The following is a 23,379-nucleotide window of genomic DNA, read 5'->3' as shown; positions in this document are numbered from 1 at the left end:
CTATATTTCCAGCGGGTCCTGCACATTGATACGCCGTAGAAGAAGACTTAGTATTGTAAACACAAGGATATGGCTGACGAGAGGGGTGGAGGGGAAGACAACGCCAACGACAACATGGGGAACCAGTTACAGCTCTTACCAGGTACCCGTTAAGCTGACCGAAAGCCTGCTCGGTGTTTTCACCGGGACAGTGCGTTTCTCTTCCTCCTGCTAAATGCTAGCTAACACACCTCCACAGCAGGCCACTGTTAGTGATCACACTCACTATCTCAACCCTCTGCTTTCGCTTTCTTTTCAATTATGCCATCAGTGCGATTTATTAAGGTGAAGCTTTTACGTCTAAGGCTTGTCAACGAGCTACCTAACTTAGCCTCTCTGTGTACACTTGTGCGCTGTGACAGACAATGAGGAGGAGGAAGAGGAGGATGACATGGAGACCGAAGATCGAGACAGTGAGGAGGCAGAAAAGCCCAACATCATCACCTTTGACCCTAGTCTTCCCACATCACATTCAGTGAGTCATGCATCACAATCTCTCTTATTCTAACATCTATTTTTACATGATTTGCTTTCATGCATGTGATCCTTCTCAGAGTTTTAGTTTCTCTGCAGCTGCTGTGTTAATCTAACCCCCTTTTTGTGTGCCAGTACCTGGGTTCAGACATGGAGGAGTTTCATGGCCGTACGGTCCACGATGACGACAGCTGTCAGACCATTCCCGTGCTGCCACACACAGCTGTGATGCTGGTGCCGGGCCAGACGCTGCCTCTGCAGCTCTTCAGGCCGCAGGAGGTCAGCATGATGAGGAGCGTCATCCAGAGAGATCGCACTTTTGCTGTGCTCGCACACAGGTGTGTGATGCTGTTAAAATCTCTGTGTATGCTGGCAATCATGGAAAGATGCACAACTCCTACAAATGGAAAGCATTTTCTTTGTTTTCATTTGAAGAAAATACAGTTGTGGTCAGAAGGTTGCACACACTCATCATAGGCATGAATGTCACTGCAATTTTGGGCTTTTAATGATTTCTTTGAACTATATCAGAAGTTTGAAATTATTTTTGGATTTTCTCTAATCCATGGAGGGTTAAAGTTATACACTCTGGCTTACACACACTCACTTAAATCTTCAAATATGTCAAGGTTATGCAGTGTCTTTTAACCTGACAAGTCTTAGGTCTATTAATATCTCATTTCTGATCACGATTGACTACAACTGGTAGTGTCTCTTTCCCAGGATTGACCAATACTTAGAACAATGGGAAAGTCCAAGGACCTCACTATAAAACCAAAATGAATGTTTATGTTTTGTTTATTTGTTATGGTGGCACAGGTGTTTAGATTTTCCTGCACCTCAGGTGATTGCATGAGGGTGTGGTCACATGTTATTTACCTGACACTGGCGTCAGGTGAGGCTGCAAACCTAGTAACACAGTACTAGCTGCATAAATATGGTGGTGATAGCATCATGGTCCAGGTTTGTTTTGTTGCCTGTGGCTCTGGTACATGGCACAAAGTACATGAAATAATGAAAGTGTACCACCTCTAAATTCTTCAACTTTAACTCACTCACAGCTAGATGGTTAAAACTTGTATAGAATTGCATCTTTCAGCAGGGTAATGATCCCAAACACACACAAAAACTTGTTTTGGAATGGCTAAAGCAGGTAAAAGCTTCTGGAATGGTCTTTCTAAAGACCTCAAATCAATTGAAAACTTATAGACAACACTTAAAAGCCAGGTCCATACCAATCAATGAATTGAAACGCACTCTTAACAATTCTGCCAAGAAGAGTGGCAGATCCTCTGTGGATTATAGAAAATGGGTTATAGAAAATCCCAGATAAATTCAGGCTTGTGTACTCCAATTCTTGTTTTAATGTTTGTTTGTTTTGTTGTTGTTTTTTTAAGCCAAAATTACTATGGCATTCATGTCCACGTTGAGTGTGTGTGTGTAACCTTGTGACCACAGCTGCAAATTTCCATGACTCTTCTTTATGTAAACTGTTTCTTGTGGGTCACTGGTGGATAATTCTCAGCATTTCATTTCAATTTCTGCATCTGATGTGTGTCTGCAGCGATACAGGTGAGCCGGATGCAGAGTTTGGAACTACGGCTGAAATCTATGCATACAGAGAGGAGCAGGAGTACGGCATTGAAACAGTCAAAGTGAAGGCTATAGGGAGGCAGCGATTTAAGGTCCACGAGATAAGAACTCAAGCAGATGGGTAAGTTGAAGTTCCCTCATAAAGCATTAAACCAAAGGTGGGGGCTGAATTCTTACTGCCAATCCCTGGTTCAAAGATGTGCGACAAATCAACAAAGCCACACATAACCCTTAAAAAATGCCAAATGAAATCAAATATATGCAAAGGAAAAAAATGCAGCCAGCTGTGGAACAGAAAATGGGTGCAAAACATTTTTCTTGTTTAATTCAGAGTTTCTGCAGTAAAAAAAGGAAACTTTGTTTCTTGCATTTAGTGAGACAGCTGTTTTCTACAGGAGTTGCATACCTGCAGGTTTTCAGCCTAGTCAGAAGCACATTTAGATGAGAAGGAAAACTATGTCAATAGTGGCACAGAGACACACCGTCAACAGTCACACAGTATTTGACCACTAGGGGGCAATCTAACACTTGATAAAATCAACTAGAAACACAGGTTTTTATTGCGTCACAAACTGCTTCAAAACAAGTAGCATGGAGGCTGTCTCTAATAGATTTACTTAAAAGAAATGTAGTTTCTTAAAACATTTGTTCGTGGAAACCAGAGATTACAGCAATTCAGCATCGCGCGGATGTGCATGTGGATGTGTAGAGGTGATGTCAGCTCTATACCTATCTATATTACCAAGAGGTGGTAAACAGGCACTATACAATATGAGATATTATGATTTTGAACATTCTGCAAAATGTTGTGTATTTTAATAACATACTGTATATTGCAATTTATCATCAACTGCAAAGTATCTCTTTTATCCAGTAAGATAATGTTATGTCATTTTAGTTCTTTTTTTTTTTTTCTTTTTGCTGCAAAATGAGATTGTCAAGCATAACAACACTTATCACTAAAAGTCTGTAATCAGTCTACCTTTGAATGGGGCAAGTTGGCAATTACATGCAATCTGTTTCTAATAATTCAATGGTAAATCATTGAAATTTGCATAATCTGTTGCTGTCTACATAAACTGAAATTCACATTTAACTATTACATTTATGCTCAGCAGTCTTCCTCTTCTATTGGAAAATAACCAGAATACAACCAGCTGACAGTCAGTTGTGTCGAGTCCCCTCGAGTTGTGCTCAGTGACAAAGACTCATTCAGACTGATGGCAAACTGTCTGCATTTATAAATTAGACAGCATGTCTGTGCAAACCTTTAACAGTCTCTCTGTGAGTGACTGCAGTCAGTTCAAATCAGAATGTGACTGTTTGCAGAAAGGTTGTCTCCTATTGGGTGATCTGTGCATTCGCCTTATGACTGCACAAGTGGTCATGACTGTGCAACACTCAAGTTCTGGGCAACCATCTCGCCACCATAAGTCCTATTTTTACTTGCGTCACTGAGTCATTAGCTTGCTTTTAATTTGGAAGTAGCTTTGTCAAGCTAAGCGTGTCCAGTGTTGGATGGTTTTTCGGTTGAGATGATTTAATGTAAGTTTACTTGGCTAACATTATCACAGGATGATGATGATGCATGAGATGCCCTCTCGTGCATAGTACTCCCAGAGTATTTTAATGTATTTAATAAAATATCAATATTTAGTGTCTCCAGATCCATACAATATCACCACACAAAATCACAATCACAATACTATGCTATAGCAATATTTTTTTCACCGCCTCTAGAATCATCCTCACATGTTGAAATTTGTGAAGAGGGCTGTTGCAACAACAGATTTACGTTTCTGACTTATTCCAGAGTTCAGTTGCAGCTGCGTAAATGCAAAGCATATTGTCTTTTTGGACTGAAAACAAAGGAAGCATTGATAAAGATGTATCTATTGAAGTCATGTAATAGATCATATTAACCCACATCCTCCCTGGAAATCATCGGCACATACTGTCCATAAAAATGAGGCTTTATTAAGGCATTTTCCTTTTCTCTAATTGAGGTTATATAATACACATACAGTGGTTGCCATGATTGTGTTGACCTTCTGTTGTGACTCTTGGAAAATACAGCATTTAATCAATCACTCAATTACATGCAGTCTGCTCTTTCTCTTGTTAAAATTAAAATATACTTTGTACTTTTTCTGTCTATTCTTTCTATTTCACTAAACATCCTCCCTGTAATGTTTCTAAGATTTCCTGCAGAGGGAAATATTTGTAGGGTGTGTCAGGGATAAGAATCTGCCTTTCATGGGTGGAGGTGGAGGGTTATCAGTCACATCCAGTAGAGACAGTGAGTCTGTGTTACCTTATTTGACAGAGGTCTGTGCATTTTCCCAATATTTTATATAGTTTGATAAACAAAATGTGTATCATGCTACAGAAATTACACCCCAGTTAACAAACCCTTAAAATCTCTTGACTTTTGTCCCCCCTCTTTGAGAATGGCACCAAGCTCATTATGTGGAAGCTCATAATTTGATATTTGAGTCTGAATTATTACTTTTTTTTGGGAGGGGACTATGACAAAATGTCTCTCAGATGTGTAAAGGAATGAAATGGCTTAGTAATTATATTTTAGATCAGATTAAAAGGTCAAGTCTGGACAGACATTGATTTAGCCCTACAGCTGTGAGGCAGCGTTTCTTGTTTCTCTGTGGTCTGGCTTTGCTTTGTATTTCTCTGCACGAAGTTCACTGAGAATAATCTGTGTCGGGCACTGGCAAAATATTTCTTATTGTCGAGTGAGGGAAAAAACCCAGATGGTACCTTTTGTGATCACCTCAATGATCCAAACATCCTGTAATGTAGTGTTTGGCCAGTGCACCATTTGTTTAATCTACTATTCGCCTGCTCAGTTTCACTCATATTCTGCTGTCATCATTCACATTTCCCTTCTTTTGTGTCACGGGTCTTTGTTATTGTCTGCTTTTGTTCCTCTTCTCAGGATCAAACAGGCTAAAGTGCAGATCCTTCCAGAACGAATCCTTCCAGACCCCCTCTCCGCTGTGCAGCTAACGCCTCTCTCCAGGCTCCACATGCACCCTTCTTCCAAACCTCCAAGTCAGAGCTGCAAACAGGCTCAGTGCTGGTGGAATAACTACAAACAGGTACAGAGAATCACGCACAAACGTGAAATCTGTGTGCGCTTTCTAAAAGTAACAGTTTCTACTTTTGGAGATGTTTGAATCAGATGACAGTGATAAGAAAGCTAAGATTAATTTCCTCATCTAAGATGCAAAATGTATTTTTCCACTTTGAGAAACTGTTCAGTAAAACATCAGATCAGTCGGTGCCTGTTCAAATAATCAAAGCCTAGTTTTGTGTGAAAGTGAAGACCTGAAATACATTCAAAGAATTACTAGAAATATGTGGTGAAGTTTCCATTTGAATCATGAGCAAAATGAGCATTTTCACCCTGAGACTGAATCCCACCCTAATCCTATACTGTTAGATCCAAAGGTTTTTGGACAGTGACATAAAAAAGATTATGCCTCTCTACACCACCACAGTAGATTTTAAATCAAATCACATTTTTTTCCTAAAATGTTGCATTAACTACCTAAAAGTAATTGGACAAACTAACATAATGTTAATTACATGGAATGTCTTTAATACTTGATGAAAGTCTGTGGACATAATCAAAAGCTGTTTCCTCCCCTGAGATCCTCTGCTAGACCTTGGCTCTCTCTGCCTTTAGTTTTGTCTTTGATAACTGAAAAGCATGCTCTGTTGGGTTGAGATCAGGTGACTAACTTGGCCACCGAAGAATATCTAAAATATTTTGCCTTGAGAAAATCTCAGCTTGCTTTTGCAGTATGTGTTGGGTCATAATCCATTTGCAGTGTGAAGTGCAGGATTTGGTTGAATCTGAGCAGACAGAATAGCCCTGTACACTTTTATCAGTCATTCATCCTCCTGCTTCTATCAGCAGTCACATCGTCAATAAACACTAGTGGTCCAGTTCCACTGGCAAACGATACATGCCTGTATCATGACACTTCCTGCACTATGTTTCACAGATGTATTTTGATTTGGCTCAAGGGCTGTTTTTTTTCCTTCTCCATACTTTTCTCTTCCTAGCTCGTACAAGTTCTTCTTGGGTTCATCTGTCCAAAGAACTTATTTTAGACCGACGCGGGCTCTTTTAGATGTTTTCTGGGAAAGTCTAATCTGTCCTCTTATGGCTGAAGGGGTATTGTCGTCATCACAGTTAGCGGGATGAACTCGAGAATGAGGCAATGTTTGAATTTAATACAGTGGGTGCAGCTAATAAAAATCTCAACGACCTTGAGTTTGAGCCCAAGGTCAAGTTTTCTGAAAATCTTTTAAACGCAGTAACACAAGAAGAAGTTCATGTAGGGTTTTGAAATTGATCCCACAGGTGTCTCTGCTACTAGGGTGAGTCATACCATTGGCGATTATCAGTGTTTTTGTTCTTTAGTGTAACCAGTAGTTTGCACCTTCTTGTAAATCCTCCTTTCCCAATCATGAAGTCATCTCTTAATTGTAGACTTTGACAATGATGCAACTGTATCTCACTGAGTGTTCTTGACTTGGTCAGATGTTGCTATTAAATTAATTTGGTTATGATCATTTGGTAGGGGTCGTCTGTGGCCTTTCAGGCCTTTGATTGTTGATTTGGACCTAAAGTTTGTGCTGTCCCTCGTAGGTTTATTTACTTTTTTCAGTCTAATGATGGCCTCCCTCACTTCCAACAACATCTCGCCAACGAGGGAAGAGACCTCATCTGCCCATTATACTGATTAACAGTCAATTGTCCAATTACCTCTGAGCCCCTGAAAATTGTTATTAAAAACAATTTTAAAAAAAACCCCAAGATAAAAACGTCTCTAACTCCTAAACTGTTAATGCAGTTAGTAAAACTACTTGAATTAAAGCTGAAATCCTGCCAATTCAAACGCATTTTGATTGTCTGATTCAGATCTGTTGTGATGAAGTACTGAGGCAAAATTGCAAAAAATGTGTCATTGTCCACAAATTCTGGGATTTTTACCTCCATAAACTGTAAATGGTAAAAAAAAAAGATAAGCATCTTTTTTCTGTCTTGTAATATTAAATACTGCCTACATTTAACTGAGTGCTGAATTAGCTTGATATTTTTATGGTTCAGCATGTTTGAAGTTGGGCATGCTAATCTTTATTGTTTGACATTTCCAAATACAACCTGTACATATAACCTATGGTGTGTTTAGTTAGTACATAGTTCATTTTAATCCAGTTCACTCACATGAATTGACTAGTTGTTGCAGCTGATGTGTTTCATAATGTAAAGATGTGAAATAAATCAATATAGTTAAAAACAGTAGAGAAAGTGACTTAGTGCAGATGTGTTGGCAGGTGTTAGATTGTTTTAGTAGGAGAAAATGTTAATGTCTACTGTTAAAGGAGAATAAGTAGATGACATGTTAAGGTATCTGTGCAGGTGATATTAACACTGGATGTGAAAGTAGCCCATGTGCAAAACCGTGACCTGGAACATGCTACTTTTACTTCTCTATATGACAAAGGGACGGATCTTGTGTTGCTTCCATAATCATCAGATTAGATTTGATTTAAGTGATACATGTGTTATTGACCACAGAGAAAGTTTCACTGTGCCAGTCTGACGCCATGGCCACCCTGGGTCTACGCACTCTATGATTCAGTAAGTACTGCAGCCCGCGGCACTTCCTCCTCTATATATATAAACATGACACACAAATGAATATAAACCAAGATTTCTCGGCTTTTGGTGGTTCACCTTACAGGAGTCGCTTATGAACAGGGTGAAGAAACAGCTTCACGAATGGGATGAGAATCTGAAGGATGATTCCCTCCCGGCGAATGCAGTAGGTCAGACTATGTTGATTTTATTCCAGAGGGTACAGGTACAGATGCAGACAAAATTATTACCTCCCCTATTATTAAAGTGATGAAGTCAAGGGGAATTTCTACATAGCTTTTCTAAACACACTAGTTTTTTTGCAGAATGTCACTTGAGAAAGTGTTGTGCCAAAAATAAAATAAATAAGTTTAGATTTAAGAAAAGGAATTGTTGATGGTCACAAGGCAGGAGATGGATATACAAGGTTTTCTGAGAGTCACGAATTGGAGTGAGACGTATCAATAATAAATTCAAAGAGAGCTATTAATACAGAGCAAGCCTGGCAGAGGCAGGAAGCCAAAAAGGCTTCCAAAGGCTCTGGAATGAAAACTAGTGAGAAATGTGTTTAAAGACCCCAGAACAAAATGCAGAGACACTAGTAAATGATTTAGCAAAGTCAGAAATTGTAGGATCAAAGGACACTCACTGGAACGCCGCACAGGAATGGACTGCAAGGTTGCTGAAGGGGAAAAACTCCACTTCTGTAGAAAAAGACACTTTTAAACCAGACTGAAATATGCTAATGACAACCTGTAAAAAGATTACGCAGAACTATTTGGCCACAGAAACGTTGCTTATATCTGGAGGAAGAAGAGCGGTGGACAGCCCAGAGAGCACCAAAATGAAACATGGTGGTCGGAGTGTCATGTAGGGATTCTTCGGTGCATCTGGAACTAGGAATCTCATCAAGGTGGAAGGAATAAAGAAGAAAGACATGGAGATTTTAAAAGAAAGCAGTCAGCAGCATAACTGGTTCTGGGTCATTGCTTTGTCTTCCAGCACAGTGACTCAAAACATACATGGCTCCTGGTGAAGAATTGCTATCAGAAGACCAAAGTGAACATTACTGGCTAGTCTGCACAAAGCCCTGGCTTGAATCCGAATGAAAATTTATGGTGTGTACCGAAGACCAGAAGGAGGAGGGGGTGGTGGAGATTGACCAAAGAAGAATGGGCTGGGATTGCTCAGAAGACGTGTGTGAAAACCACAACAAAATATCTGCAAGGTGTTACCCAGAAAAAAGGATACGCAATAGATTATTAGCATCAGGGGGGTTAATAATTTTCACCTGATTGTTTCTGTTTCTTGTGAAATTGTTTTGTTTCTGTGTGCAAAGTAAAATATGGTACGCAATCCCCATTGGGAACTACTTTTTTAGGGGGGCTAATAATTCTGTCCTCATCTGTATGTAAACATGCACACTCGCAATTTGTTTGTGTTCGTTGTACTTTCTGTCCTCTTTATTTCATCGCTCTCTTGTCCTTCTGTCTACGCTCTGTCAGATTTCTCCTACAGAGTAGCAGCCTGTCTGCCCATAGATGATGCTCTGCGGCTCCAGCTATTAAAGATTGGCAGCGCCATCCAGAGACTTCGCTGTGAGCTAGACATTATGGATCGGGTAAGTAAAAGTCACCAACAGCCTCGCTGACCTGCCCCAAACCTCAGACATAATTTGTCTTATGCAGTGATAAGATTCCTACTTGTGCTTTACTGAGCACACAGTGTCCCTCTGGTGTGTCTTGTTATATTTAACCATGTCTGATGGGGGCTGACAGATGTGTTAGTGCTGCAATATTTCAGTTTTCAGAGTCAAAAGCAGCCATTGCAGCATTTAAGGTTAATGGACCGGTATTTAGCATGCAGTGAACATCAGCTGTTTGTCACCTTGAAGGGGTTGATCTGATTTTAAGGAGTGGTTGGACACAGCAAGAGAGCTATCCATATTTCAATTAAAGAAAAAAACTCAAAACAAAGCACTCTGGCCACTGTAGATCTGCTTTTACTCAGTCATGTGGGCCAAAGCAGTCACAGGTTGTTTTTAGCCGTGTTAGCAGTATGGCTTTGTAGTAAGGACACTTATGCTGGTCAGTGGTTTCATCACTTTGCTGCGATTGAAATTGCTTCGTAATTGTTACATTTGGCAAAAACATTTAACTCCCACTCCAGATGATTTGAAATCATCTCTGGTCTGGTAGCTGTTCTTCTAATCCCTTTAGTCAGGTCCGCTATTTACAGAGACTATTCTTCAGGCCCTCTTGAGTCATTGCTATACTTGAGCACAGGAAGACATGTTCCACACATGCTCAGTGGAGAACAGCAATAGCTACTTTGTTTGTGTTCATCTGAAGAGGATGACAAAAAGCTATGTGTGAGTGCTTAATGAGAGTAAAATCAAAGAAGGGAAGGAGAGGAGTTGCATTAAAGCTCCTATATTGTGTAGCGTATTGGTTAATACGGAGACGGGTTACGCCCTCACGGGGCTTTCATCAGCATCAAACACACATTGTTTACTCCTTCTTCTCTTAGATACTCCCATTAGGACTCCACACTGTTGATCATCCATTTTCATCTCTCCCAGTCTTTTTTGTCTTTCTCTGTCACATGTCCAGCACCTGACTGTCTGCTCTCACAACATCCACAAACCTCTTGTGCCTTCTTTTTTTCCCCCTCTTGCCCAGAAGCTCAAACTTTAATAACCTTCTCTTAAAGATAACCATCATTTCTCCTTCCTCTCCATTTTGTCCCTGAGCCTTCCCTCTAATATGCTCATTCCTAATCCTGTCCATCATTTTCATTCCCAGTGTAAATCTCCTTAGCATGAGAAACTACCTACAGTTCTGCTTCCTGACCTTTTATCTCGAACCTGCAATTGAGTCCATATGTTTCTGTGACATTTCTTGTCATTTTGCCTCTGTACACCAACATAGTGGATTTTATGTACTCAAGATTGAAGTGATTGAAGTGCAGCGTTTTAGCTTTCATTCAAAGGTTTTTTACAGAAAGCTTTGTATTACCTGTTTAGGAATTTTGGCAATTTATGTGCATAGTCCCTCATTTTCAGAGGTACAAAATGAACTGGACGATTGACTGACAAGGCTAGTTGAAGCCTTTTCCCCGTTATTTAATGAGAAATAAAGTATATGTAATATATGTAAGTTAAGATCATCTAACTAAGTCAGGTTCTGTCAGGTTCTCCAATCAAGAGTCTTCTTCATGAGTTTTAGACTTTAGGCTCCTTATTAAAATTATGTAATTTTTTTTTCAGTTGCTTTTGAGTCTCTGAAAATGGGAGACTGTATAAAAATGGCTGAAATCCCCACACAGTTAATGCAGGACTTGAAGCGTCTGGAATTAAAGCTCAAAGTCTACAATCTTGATTCTTTAATTTGAAACTCACTGTGGTGGTGTAAAGGTGCTTAATTACAACAAATTATGGACCTAACTGTATATGACACACCCGATCTCACTGCCACCTTTCCTTTTACTTCCATCACAAATCATCCTGATATGCTCTTCACCTTTCTTCCATGACCGGCGGCTGTCTGAATGGACAACACATCTGATGTCGTAGTGGCTCACACTATGATATCAGGGTCTTAATCTAATAACAAATTTTAAAAAAAAGATTGCAATCAAGGTACTTAAAAATATTAAATATAAATCACAACAACAGTCGCCTCATAGCGGCTTTATATTGTAAGGTAGACCCTACAATGATAAATTCAGAGAAAAACCCCAAAATCATATGACCCCCTATGAGCAAGCGCTTTGGCCACAGTGGGAAGGGAAAACTCCCTTTTAACACGGAGAAACCTCCAGCAGAACTAGGCTGGCCTGGACGGGTGGCCATCTGCCGCGACCGTTTGGGGTAAGAGGATATGTTAAGCTGTTTGATGGCAGCACCACGTCTCTGAAAGCTGGGATGAAAACAAAAAAAGTCTGGGAAAGGAAGCAAGGTACTAAAAAGAAATCATTTTGCAACTAATGAATTAAATTGACAAGAGGCCAGTAACATGAGTGGGTATAACATTTTTTTTTTAAAAAGCACCTTAGAGAGGTAGAGTTCCTCAGAAGTAAAGATGGGCTGGCCTTCACCAATCTGCAACAAATTGTTCTTCAGTGTAAACATACAGTACGTAACATCAAATGACTCAGAGAAGAATAGGACAACATTCCTCTCGTCAGTTCTTAGTCATTTACAGACTGATTTACTAACATGTTTTCTATGTTGTGAATGAAAAATGGTTTTTTTTAAAAAAAAAAAGGTGTGGCTCTAGTCAGTTAGCCAAATCCAAATAATAAGGAGTAAAATTAGAAAAACAAACAAACATCTAATTGGTTAGCAAGCTCAGATGACTGATTCAGGAGGAGGATGGTAAGTTAATGTTAATGCCTAATGTTTTTCCAGGCATGTTTATATAAACAGTGATCAGTGTGTCGCTCTTGTGTTGAATCAGAAGCTGAAGCTTGATTTGTGAAGTGCTCGTTAAATGTGTTTGCCCATTATCTGTTGTCCCTTCTTTCTGATTGAGGATAATAATCCCTCTCACCAACGACACTGACGTGACCTGAGCTCGGGCCATGTTTTGAGTCGCATTTGTGGAAGCGTGACGAATGGCATGATTAATATAACGCCCTCAATGAGCCTCAACAGTGGACGCTTTGCTTTGAAAATATGTGACATGTATACATATTGTTAAAACCCTCTTTTCTCTCCTCCTCCTCAGTGCACGTCGCTGTGCTGTAAACAGTGCCAGGACACGGAAATCACCACAAAAAATGAGATCTTCAGGTGAGCGCTTGTTTTTGATTTTTGTTAAAATAGTAGTTGATAGTGATCAGCACATAGTGGTTCCGTCTCAGCACTAGTAACATCCTTCTCACATCACTGGAAATTTGGATTCAGTAATAGAATAAAAGATGATGTAACCAACTTCACAGATTTCACAGATTTCCATGTTCAAGTCGGCAGTTTTTCCTGCTTTTAACAATAATGGAGTGTAGTAGACTTTTATAGTTTTTTGAGTTGTTTCCGGAGCAGCTGGCATAATTGGGGGTGGAGGTTTATGACAGTTTTATTAGGTCTTATTATCCAAGTTCTTCTTGGTTTTTTTTCTTCATTGTAATCACTGAAATTATTAGCACGTCAAAGTTAAGACCAATTTGTCTGTCTGAGAGTTACGTAAACTCTGGGGTTACATCAGGAAAGTAAGTGGTGCTTCTCTACACCTCCTCACTCACACAGTCTCTTATATGCACACTGTTATATAATGTCATTTTCTGACGGTTTGCTGTGTAATGGTTAATCTGTTTGTCCAACAGTGACACAAAAAACCTTGAACAGTCATGAAATTGCCCAGAACATTCTTAGGGGTTTATGAGAAAAGTGCACTCTCTGTTTTGTCATCCATATAATTTGAGTCAGTGAGTGATTATGTGTGAGAGAGGCAAGCAGACTAATAGTTGAAGCACTGCCTCTGACGAATTTACATACTGTATGGTGCTAATGCATCTTCTTTCAATGCCAGAGCAGAAGTACATTAAATGTAACCAAATTACCGCTTTAAAGACTGACTGAAAATGAAGTTTTTGGGGCTGATTATACTTAGTGTGTTTGTGTGTGTGGGACATCAAAATGTCTTTTGATGTGTCATTTCTGATTGTGTTTGGCTTTTGATACTTTAAACCTTATTCATGGTGTGGGTTTAGCGCTGTACAGGAGCTGCTCTACCGCCTGGCTGTAGCGGTAGAGCAGCCAGGCGGTAGAGCAGGTCACCTACTAATCGGAAGGTTGGTGGTTCGATCCCTGGCTACTCCAGTCTGCATGTCAAGTGTCCTTGGGCATCGGAGAGCAACCCCAAGTTGCTCTCCAATGCATCCATCGGAGTATGAATGTGCGTGACCGTAGTTAGGAAGCACTCAGTATAGAGAAAGTGCTTGTGAGAATGGGTGTGATTGGGTGCATGTGGCATGTTGTATAGAGCGCTTTGAGTACTCCAGGAGAGTAGAAAAGAGCTATACAAGAATCAGTCAATTTACAATTTTACCACTTACAGTACTGTGCAAAAGTCTCGAGTCATCTTCATTTCTTTATATTTTGCTTCCAAGCAGCCAGACTTTCTTGTAACCTTTTCAAGTTGTTTTAAGCAATAGTTCTTCAGACTTTTCTGAAGGTCTTTGGAAGTTTTCCGTTCGACATTTTCACTCCGTTTCAGTGTAAACCTTGTAACTGACCATTTTGAGAGGAATGTTTTTATTTATTAAGCCACGTAACACTGACCTATGGATCATTCAAGCATAAAAAAGACACCTAGCTCAAGTGATGAACCAGTATTGTGTCTAGACGTAATACAAACAACCAATTTTAAATGGCATCTTTAGGTACTTTGTTACTGGCAGCCTACTACAAAGCACATAATTTAATCACATTTGTTTTTGTTGACTCTATAATAAATGCCACAGATAATACAGTTTACAGCATAAAATAGTATTTTTTGCACCAACAAGGTGATTCGCAAAGAGATATTAGGAAAACCTGCCATTGTCTATGGTCTGTCCTTAAAGAAATGTAGGAATACTGGACAGGACAAAAGAAGAAATGACAGGCTGAAGTAACATCAGCAGATGAACAATATCGGAAAGTCTGAAAGACGAATCCAAATTTGAAAAATGCACAATGGAACGATATCAGCCTTGGCTTAGCCTCTCCAGGTTATTGAAACAGTGTGGGATAATCTTGACAGCACAAACAAAAGACAGTCAAAGAAGCTCTTTGAATGTCCTTCAAGAAGCCTGGAGAACTATTCCTGAAGACTCCTTAAATAAATTAGAAGAAAGCTTTCATAAGTAAGTTCAGGCTGTGTTGAAGTATAAAGGTGATCATAGTAAATATTGACTTTCAAGCTCATTTTACAAACTCTTATTTTACCTTAGATACTGTATTTCATTGTATCATTGCACATGTTTTAATAAATCACTGCACTTTCTTCCCATTTTTCTCCAGGGATGAGTTGAAACTTTTGCGCAGTCCTTTTGAGTTTCTAAATTTCACTCTTAGCTCCATGAAAAGGAGCAAATGTTCTCCTCCAGCTAAAGGTAGATGACAAATAAAGGCAAAACCCCCCCCCCCATCATAAGAAGCCTTAACCTCAGCCTAACATAACAGCTTCACTGGTCCTGGAGATGAACACCACTCCTCTAAAAGACATTTCCTCATTTTTTCTCTCTCCATGTTTTAATGATGCCACTGTGTAATCAGACCAAATGGGTTGTTATCTGGTGGTGCTAAGGTCTTAGCATAAGATTCATGTTATTTTCATATTCTTCTGTCACTCTGAAAGAGATCATGACCAACAGGAGAGAGGTGATTTCTCCCACTAAGGCAGGAAGTGGATACCAACCATGCCAGTAAAATGCCTTCACGGTATATCAGAGCCAAAGTCCTTCCATCTAGTGGTCAAGCATTCAGTTTTTAAAATTGTGTGAGTCATGCGTACACCTGCAGTTTTATGTTGCATTTTTAGCTTAGCTGAAAATAGCACTGATGAGATTCAAAGTTCTTAAGAAGCTCCACTGAAAACATTACCCAAAAGAGTTAAAATGCTCTAAGAAGGAAACGATGAAGACAGAAAATTTGTCTTTATTGTTAATATAAAAATGATGAGCACAGCTGAACTTTTTGGCATTTTCAATTTTAGACCTCTTAAAGCCCGTTTCCCCTTTTCATTTTCAGTGTCTCGCTTTCATGATGTTTTGTTTTGGCTCAACAGTTTACTGAATTCACACATTTTCCACCTGCCTCTCTCTCTCTCTCTGCCTCTCTCTGCAGCCTGTCCTTGTACGGCCCCATGGCTGCGTACGTCAACCCTCACGGTTACGTCCACGAAACGCTGACTGTCTACAAAGCCAACAACCTTAACCTGGTTGGAAGGCCATCTACGCTGCACAGCTGGTTTCCAGGGTAAATATTTTTAGCATACAGCATGAGTGTGCTTTCCATAAATGGATGTTTTAAGTAAGAGACACATCTCTTGATACCTCACAGCCCAGGGCTTAGAATTTAATGGCATCTGGTGTAGCTGCAAGTTGCTGTGACACTGCTCAGTGCCTGAAATTAATATGCTTTGTACTGTACTTTGTGTCAACTTGGTTATCAATGGTGCATCTCTTTATGCATGTTCAGGTTGTGCAATCTTGGATTCTGCAGTCAGTGAAGCCTCCAAATTACTTACACTAATAATCCGCTCATCCTTCTTCTCCTGCTTTTCCCATTCAGGGTCACAGGGTGTTAGTCTGTCCTACCTGCCATAGGGCAGAAGTGAGGGTAATCCCTGGACAGGCCATCAGGCTGTCACTGGGCTCATTTAGTAATTAAATAACCCAATTTAAATTCCTGCAACATGATACCTGTGCAAAGCACTTTATGCTGACAGTAATGTCAGTTTTTCTTTTAAAATTTTAAGATATTTTTAAGGTTGTATCGCTGAACTACACTGTGAGAGATTTGGTGAATGATAACAGAATTAAACAGACCTGTAAGAATCTGTTTCAGAGTTTTAGAAGTTGAGGTTTAGATTCGACCAGGCGAATCAGACTCCAGAGTGGGACTTGTGATTTGGTTCTGTCGCAGACTAAAACAGTCACACTGTTAAGAGGAATGAGTTTGGACACAAATGACTTCTAGACCAATTTTACTTTTCAGTGCAAACGTGATCTGACCTCATTCCGACTCATCTGAGAGATGTACACATAAACAACTCCAGCAGCTGTGCATGCTCTGAATATTGATACACAGATGAGCAAAATCAACAGTTTCTGTAGTTGCAAACCACTACTTATGTTTTTTCTGCCACATGATAAAATGGGCTACTCCAGTATAATACAGAGTTATTCTAGAAGTTTCTTGAGACATGGTTTGCTTTTGTTTTGTTTTTGCTTTGACTCTGGGCTTACAGAGTAATACTGTGAACCTCTTAGTGATGTGAATTCAAGGTATATTTGACTTTCTGTACGTAGTTTTCATTTATATGTTTCACCTTTACTGTACATGTGATTCGGCGCGTTTTTTACTGAGACATCGTTGAATCTATTCTTATGGCACACTCACAGGGAGGACTGTGTTGGCATTAACTTGGAACTTGGAAGTCATCTAATCATGCGGCAATAGAGTACAGTGCATAAGTCTTAAGTTGCACTTTATTTTTTTATTTGCATTGTTTTCTTGCCTCCAAAGAGCCGGACCTCCTTGTAATTTTTAAAGTGGTCCTGAGCAACAATTCTTCAGGCTTTCTGCTTGTAGCAAAGTGCCAAAAGTATACACAGTACTGTATGCACTACTGATCACAAATGTGAAAATGTGGCACTTTAATTGCTTTCAGGTACGCCTGGACGATTGCTCAGTGTCGAACCTGCGGATCCCACATGGGTTGGAAGTTCACAGCCACCAAGAAGGACTTGTCTCCACCTCGTTTCTGGGGTCTGACCCGTTCAGCCATGCTCCCTCGTATCCCACAGAGTGAAGGGGAGGAGGGCAGAGAGGGTTCTCGCCTCTTCTGTCTGTGATACCAGACCATCTATTTGCCTCATTCAGAAAATTCCTGCAAACTTCCCACAGTCTGCATCTTTAGCCACTGTCTGGCTGCAGTTTCTTCAATCACAATGCCTGTCACCCCTGGCAACAAATTCAGCATATTAGCAGAAAGGTCATTTTGGCCTTCAGATGGCAATTTTTAAGTGCATATTTGAACAGGCTGGATGTAATTATTATTCTAAAAGGTTCTTAAAATGCGGAGGCAGTGTCGAGGTTGAAAGCAGTCTGTTAGAGTGAGAGTCAAACTGAGACTTGCAGAATAGACCATGATATGTGGTTAAGATCCCAGCATGCAGCTGCCTGATCTGCACCTCTTTCCAGCTGTTTTCCAAATAGAAGAACACACAGACCCACAGGGGGACGCTGAATGCATAATATTCTTTACCTTCACCTCCTCTCCTCTGTCTTAGCTGGCTGCATGCAGCTAAAATTGAGATGTCGTCAGCAAGCTGCGATGGCCTCTTTAAGCTGTTGTAAAATCCACACACAGTAATTTAATAGTCTAGCATTCAGATCCTTTGTGAGTTTCTCAGATAGGATTTCTAATATTATTATCAGCTGCGAGAGACCGGTGGAGAAAACTGTTAGAAAGAGAGTGCACTCATGTATGTGTAGATCTGTCACGATAGGAGATATTTTGAATTTTGGAATTACAGCGGATGTATTTTTGTATGCAAGAAGGTTGGAAATTAAGCTAACATATTCATTGATGTTTGGTGAAACTGCAATTTGTTATCACAGTGGATTTGTTTTGTTCGAAACAAAAGAAACTGAAGTGACAATAATGATATTGTGTAATATATCTGATATAATCTTGTGTCTGTTTTGTATTCACTAGAGACTCATTATCCCATCTGGAGACGAGTATCATCTTTGATTGCACGAGTGAAAATTAGCGATGCATTGGTGCCTTGCGGCAGACTGTTTATCAAAGGTCAAAGCCCACTGAGACAGAGCAAGAGGAGCATTTACCCTTCTTTTAGTTTGTTCACGCGTGGTATGTTAAAATGGTGTGCCTACGCTTCAGCTCGGTGTCTTTTGAAGTGCGAGGAATCGGATTCAGAAAGGCAAAACGATGATAAGATTTAAGAGTTATTATTAATATTATTATTTTAATATTCTCTTGGGTTTGTAGGGTGACAGTTTTCAGGATTCTGTTGCAAGGGTAATGGCTCACGTCTGTATTTATGTACGGTAAAACTGAGGCAGTATTTGTTGTTTATATGGCTGTCGACCGACTGTTTGTAGAGTCTAATTTATTTATTTTTTTGCAAAACTCTTTTGCTGATTCTTTGTTAGGAAATTATCTTTTTATGAGTAAGCTGAGTAACACAATGAGAAATCATCTCGAATGTTTGTCTGATGACATGTTTTTGGATAGAGAACATCATTTTTTGGATAAACGCGTCTTTTTCTTCACTTTTTCTGCTGAGAGAGGAAAACATTGTTCATGTCTGTGGATCACATTAAAGTGGCAATAGATACATTTTAACTTTACCCCTCTACCCTTCCAGCAATGCTGCAAAAACTGCAACACTTTCTGTTTACCCCCCCCCCCCAAAAAAAAAACAACAACAACAACAACAACAACAAAAAAAACCCCAGCATAGTTTATCACCACCCCTGTTTCTTTCTACCCTTGATTGTTACTCTGGTTGTTCTGCAGTCTTCTATTATCGCTGCCTGGTGTAAGCTATAGTAGTATGCGCATCTACAGACTGGTTTGCAACCATCTAGCAACCACCAGTTACAAGGGAAAAATGAGCATTTCCTGACTGATTGAGAGTGGTTGCTGGGGGTTAATGGTAGCTGCTGGGGAAGTGGTTGCTAAAGATCCAGTTGTGCAGGCCTATTCAGTGACCCCATGGCAACCAGCAGGCACCAGGAGAAAAACTGCCAACTAGTTGACCAAAATCTCCTTGTGATTGCTTTGGTTGCTAGCATATTGCTGTGGTTGTAGTTTGAATTGAAGTGTGTGAGTGTGACACAGACAGGAAATAGAGAAAGTTCACCTTCACAGTAAAAGTTGTCTCAGCTCTGCAGCTAATTTATTCAAGCCACAGTTTTTCTTCAAGTTGGGCTAGTGTATAGGAAGTATTTGCAGACGAACATTAAAACCACATGCAACACCTGTGGGTTTTGGTGAAACATCATGTTTGCTTACGATTTCATCCAGTGAGAGCCAGAGACCTCCGCGAACTGGTGCCAAACATTCGAGGAACATATCCCATTTAAATTTGGCTACACCTACCCTCAAATGATGTACAAATGATCCAAACAGGTCTTCCAGAAAGCCGTCATGAGACAGAAGCTGCCCAGGAACGGGAGAAGTCCTTTAAGGGACAGAAGGTGCTTGGCCATGTTTAAATCAAGTATACTTTCTGCTCTTTCAGGATGGAGTCATAGAATTTTTATCATTGGAGCCTCTGATAGCCACTACATTGTAATAGCTACTTTCAGCTGCTGCATCAGTCAAAGGGGGCCACCACATATTTGACTTACAGTTGATACCCTTCCTTATGCAACCCCAAAGGGATATGTTTCTCCTCCTGGGATTTAACCAGGGATTGTTTGCTTGTCAGGCAAATGTGTAAATGTGTACATTATGTAATCCACATTTTCTTAATGAGGATTTAAAGTAATTATTGCCACTTTAAGCCACATCCACTGTCTGTTAAACAGAAAGCTGGAGGAAACTGCTTGTATGTGACAGTAATTTAACTCAAAAATTGAAAAGCAAGATTAGTGGTTCAATCAGGCAGAGGCTCATAATATTACTACTTAACTATTAAACTTTAAAGAAAGGAGATGATGGTACAAAGTTGTTTTTTTTTTCTTTTTTGTTTTGGCCTTAGGACAGAGGCACATTAGTTGTTTTCACTGGTTTCCAGTCTTCACGCTAACCTAACCAGCAGCTGGTTCTGGGCTTTCTTCTAACAGACATGTCATATTTCTCTCAGCATTAAAAAAACAAACAAGCCCATTTCAAAAAAGAATCTATTTCTCTAAAGGGGAGCAACTTACAATTTCAAATTTCATCCTTGTTATTCTTACTGCTGAAACATGAAGTGTACAGAGTTGTATTGATACTTGGTGGGGAAATACCTTTGTTATTTAATAGTTTATCTAGATGTAATCCAATCACCAATCTTCATATTATTGCTGTTCCCTCAAAAATCTGAAAATGTGAGCTTCCGAGTATTTATTTTTTAAGCTTTTACTCATAATCTTCATATTTCATATCAAAACACTTTGTTTCGTCGAGCAGATATATCCGCTTTGAGAGGAGCTCAGAAATTTAAATGACTGTCTTGTGATCTTTTGATGATATTCTCCATCATATAACTGATTTGAGTGTTTGCCATGCCGTCTGATTTACACTCACATATTAAAAACTATAACCTGGATGCTTCACTGGATAAATCATCTGTTTGCAAAAGCCTTTGCTCGTTTCACCAAGCCATTCGTTGTACCACAAATTTAAATAAACACGCAGGTTCCAAGCAGTAGCTCTTGTCTGATTTACATGTTTGTCTAAAGAGGACATCTGTGGGAGGTTTTTGAGATGATCTGCTGAGCTGTAACATGCAGGTAGAGCTAACCAACTACCATGCGCCTTCATTGCAGCGTGCAGTATGCAGATGTGACTACGTGCAACTATGCAGATGCACGTGGCTGGAGGATCATTGATATTCTGTAGCACGTGTGAGAATCTAATCAGTCCATGTATGGGAGCGGAGAATTGTCAGCCACTGTGGCCTTGAACGTGAGGGCCCATCGGAGAGGAGCATTTATAGTAAAAAAAAAAAAAAAAAATGTTCACTTGGTTTCACACGTGGACTACGTGACCTATGGTCGTGGTTAAAAAGTAAAAACACCTCATCCCAGATCTTCTGGTCATTATCAGGTCTTAAATGAGGTTAATACACCCTCAGAACAAAAACACATGAAATATTACACTATGTCATTATGAATTTAACATAAGTTGAGCAAAAATACAGGTCCCATAAGTAAAATTTACCCATGCCTCCAAGAATAAATGCTTACATATACTATATTTCTCATAGTATGATTTTGTCATGAATGTTGCCCCCTTGTTTTTCTCTGTAAAACATTAGACAGCTTCATTCATTTTTATACGAAAAATGGAAGGCACCGTACGATGACCATTTGAAAAACAAACAAAAAAATTATTCAAAACAAAAACAAATTATTCACAGTCACCACAGCAGGAACCTCTGCAGTATTTAATTTGGCAGATTTTTACGCCAGATGCCCTTCCAGATGCAACCCCCAGGGGATTTGTGTCCTCCCAGGAGGGGAGGCTTGTTAGGAAAATGTTTAAACTGCTACACCACAGAAAACAAATATTTAGCATACTGTTGTTTGCATATTGGTCAGCTTGTTTTGTGGCTTTAGCAGTTGTTTTGTTTCTCTCTTTCCTCCTTTATGAAAGGGATGATGAGGTGGTGCTTTTCCCTTAGTCGTCTGCGACCAGTTTCTGTAAAGTCGTTCCTCGATTTGTGGTCAACAAAAATCACGTAAATATAGAAAATCCTCCCTACAGTTCTCTATTGGAATTTGTTTAGATATAAATGTAGATATTCATTGATAGGCTAACTGGTAAAGTGCTTTAATTTTTTCTTTTGAGTAAGTTTAAATGTACTTTTTCTTTTTTTTTTTTACAATTAGTCCAAATTGATGACAGCTGACTCATTATTATTATTAATTAAAGTGAGGTTTTTATTCTCACATAAGTTTCATATTGTAAAAAATATATATATACCTGTGTGTGTATGTATGTATGTATGTATGTGTTGTGTGTGTATATCTATCTATATATATTACACATATGCTAACAGGTCACTTTATTAGGTACACCCGCTCAGCACTTTTAAACACACGTCTAATTAGCCAATCATATTGCAGCAATGCCATGCATTTAGGCAGGTGCACAACCTGCAAAAGTTCAAACTGGTCATCAGAAGGGAGACAGATTTAAATGACTTTGAATGTTGTTGGTGCCAGACAGGCTGCTCTGAGCATTTCGGAAACTACTGAAGTGATGGTACTTTCCCCACACATGCATCTCTCAGGTTTACAGAAAATGTCCAGTAGTGGTGAAAACACCTTGTTGATGCCAGAGGTCAGAGGAGAATAGCTAGACTGCTTTGATCTTATTGGAAGGTAACAGTAACTCAAATAACCACTCATTACAACCAAGGTATGCAGGAGAGCATCTTTAAATGCAAAACAGGTCCAACTTAGAAGCAGATGGACTACAGCAGCAGAAGACCACACTGGGTGCCTCTTCTGTCACCAAACCAAAACTGGACAACAGAAAACTGGGGGGAAAAAAGAAGCTGTGACATTTGTAGTGTCAGAATTTAGTGTAAACAACACCTTGGATAGCTGCTGGTATGGTATCAAATATTTTCTTTGCACTTTGGGGACCCCTAATATCAGCTGAGCATTGTTTCAATGCCACGGCTTACCTGAGTATGGCTGCTGACCACATCCATCCTTATACGACCACACTGTACCCATTGTCTGATGGCTCAAATCATCTCAAACTGGTTCCCTAAACATGACCGAGTACCTAAATCACCAGGTATCAGCCCAATGGAGAATCTTTTGGGATGTGGTGGAACAGGAGATTCACATCATGGATGTGCAGCAGACAAATCTGCAGCGGCTGTTTGATGCCATCATGTCAAAATGAAGATTTTTTTAAACATTCTTTTATCAGCTAATTTGGGTTCAAGCATATATCCCCAGTCTTCTGATTATTATAAGAATATGCCTAACAAGCTCACGCTTCTCTAACTTCCTTGTTTATTTTAAAACTTCCATTCTTCCGCCTGTGCCATGCAGACTCAAGTGACATCGTTTGAGGACATGCACCGGATTCCTTTTCTGCTTATGCAGCGTGAAGGGCACATGTAAGTTTTACTCTACCCCCAAAATGTGAAAAACAATTTACAAAAAGATCAAAAACTAAACTAAATGC

At 39.6% G+C, this 23,379-nt stretch overlaps 1 protein-coding gene across 1 annotated transcript; it reads left to right on the top strand.

Annotated features, from left to right (window-relative positions):
• On the top strand, positions 1-22,484 carry crbn (cereblon). The gene is made up of 11 exons (XM_005943956.3): positions 1-142; positions 402-514; positions 649-851; positions 2,078-2,227; positions 5,060-5,222; positions 7,718-7,780; positions 7,884-7,968; positions 9,283-9,398; positions 12,508-12,572; positions 15,609-15,740; positions 17,158-22,484. The coding sequence occupies exons 1-11, from the start codon at positions 70-72 to the stop codon at positions 17,339-17,341; spliced, it is 1,347 nt and encodes a 448-aa protein (XP_005944018.1). The 5' UTR covers positions 1-69; the 3' UTR covers positions 17,342-22,484.
• The last annotated feature ends 895 nt before the right edge of the window (positions 22,485-23,379 follow it).

The sequence above is a fragment of the Haplochromis burtoni genome, unplaced genomic scaffold (assembly GCF_018398535.1).
Source record: "Haplochromis burtoni strain Fernald_Lab_line unplaced genomic scaffold, NCSU_Asbu1 Contig_177, whole genome shotgun sequence".
In the NCBI taxonomy this organism is placed as follows: domain Eukaryota; kingdom Metazoa; phylum Chordata; class Actinopteri; order Cichliformes; family Cichlidae; genus Haplochromis; species Haplochromis burtoni.
The sequence above is the reverse complement of the archived record's forward strand: the minus strand, read 5'-3'. Positions and strand labels throughout refer to the sequence as shown.

Coding starts and splice junctions, on each gene's coding strand:
- crbn (XM_005943956.3), top strand. CDS start 70: ATGGCTGACGAGAGGGGTGGAGGGGAAGACAACGCCAACGACAACATG. Junction 515..648: donor GTCTTCCCACATCACATTCA/GTGAGTCATGCA, acceptor TTTGTGTGCCAG/TACCTGGGTTCAGACATGGA. Junction 5,223..7,717: donor GGTGGAATAACTACAAACAG/GTACAGAGAATC, acceptor TATTGACCACAG/AGAAAGTTTCACTGTGCCAG.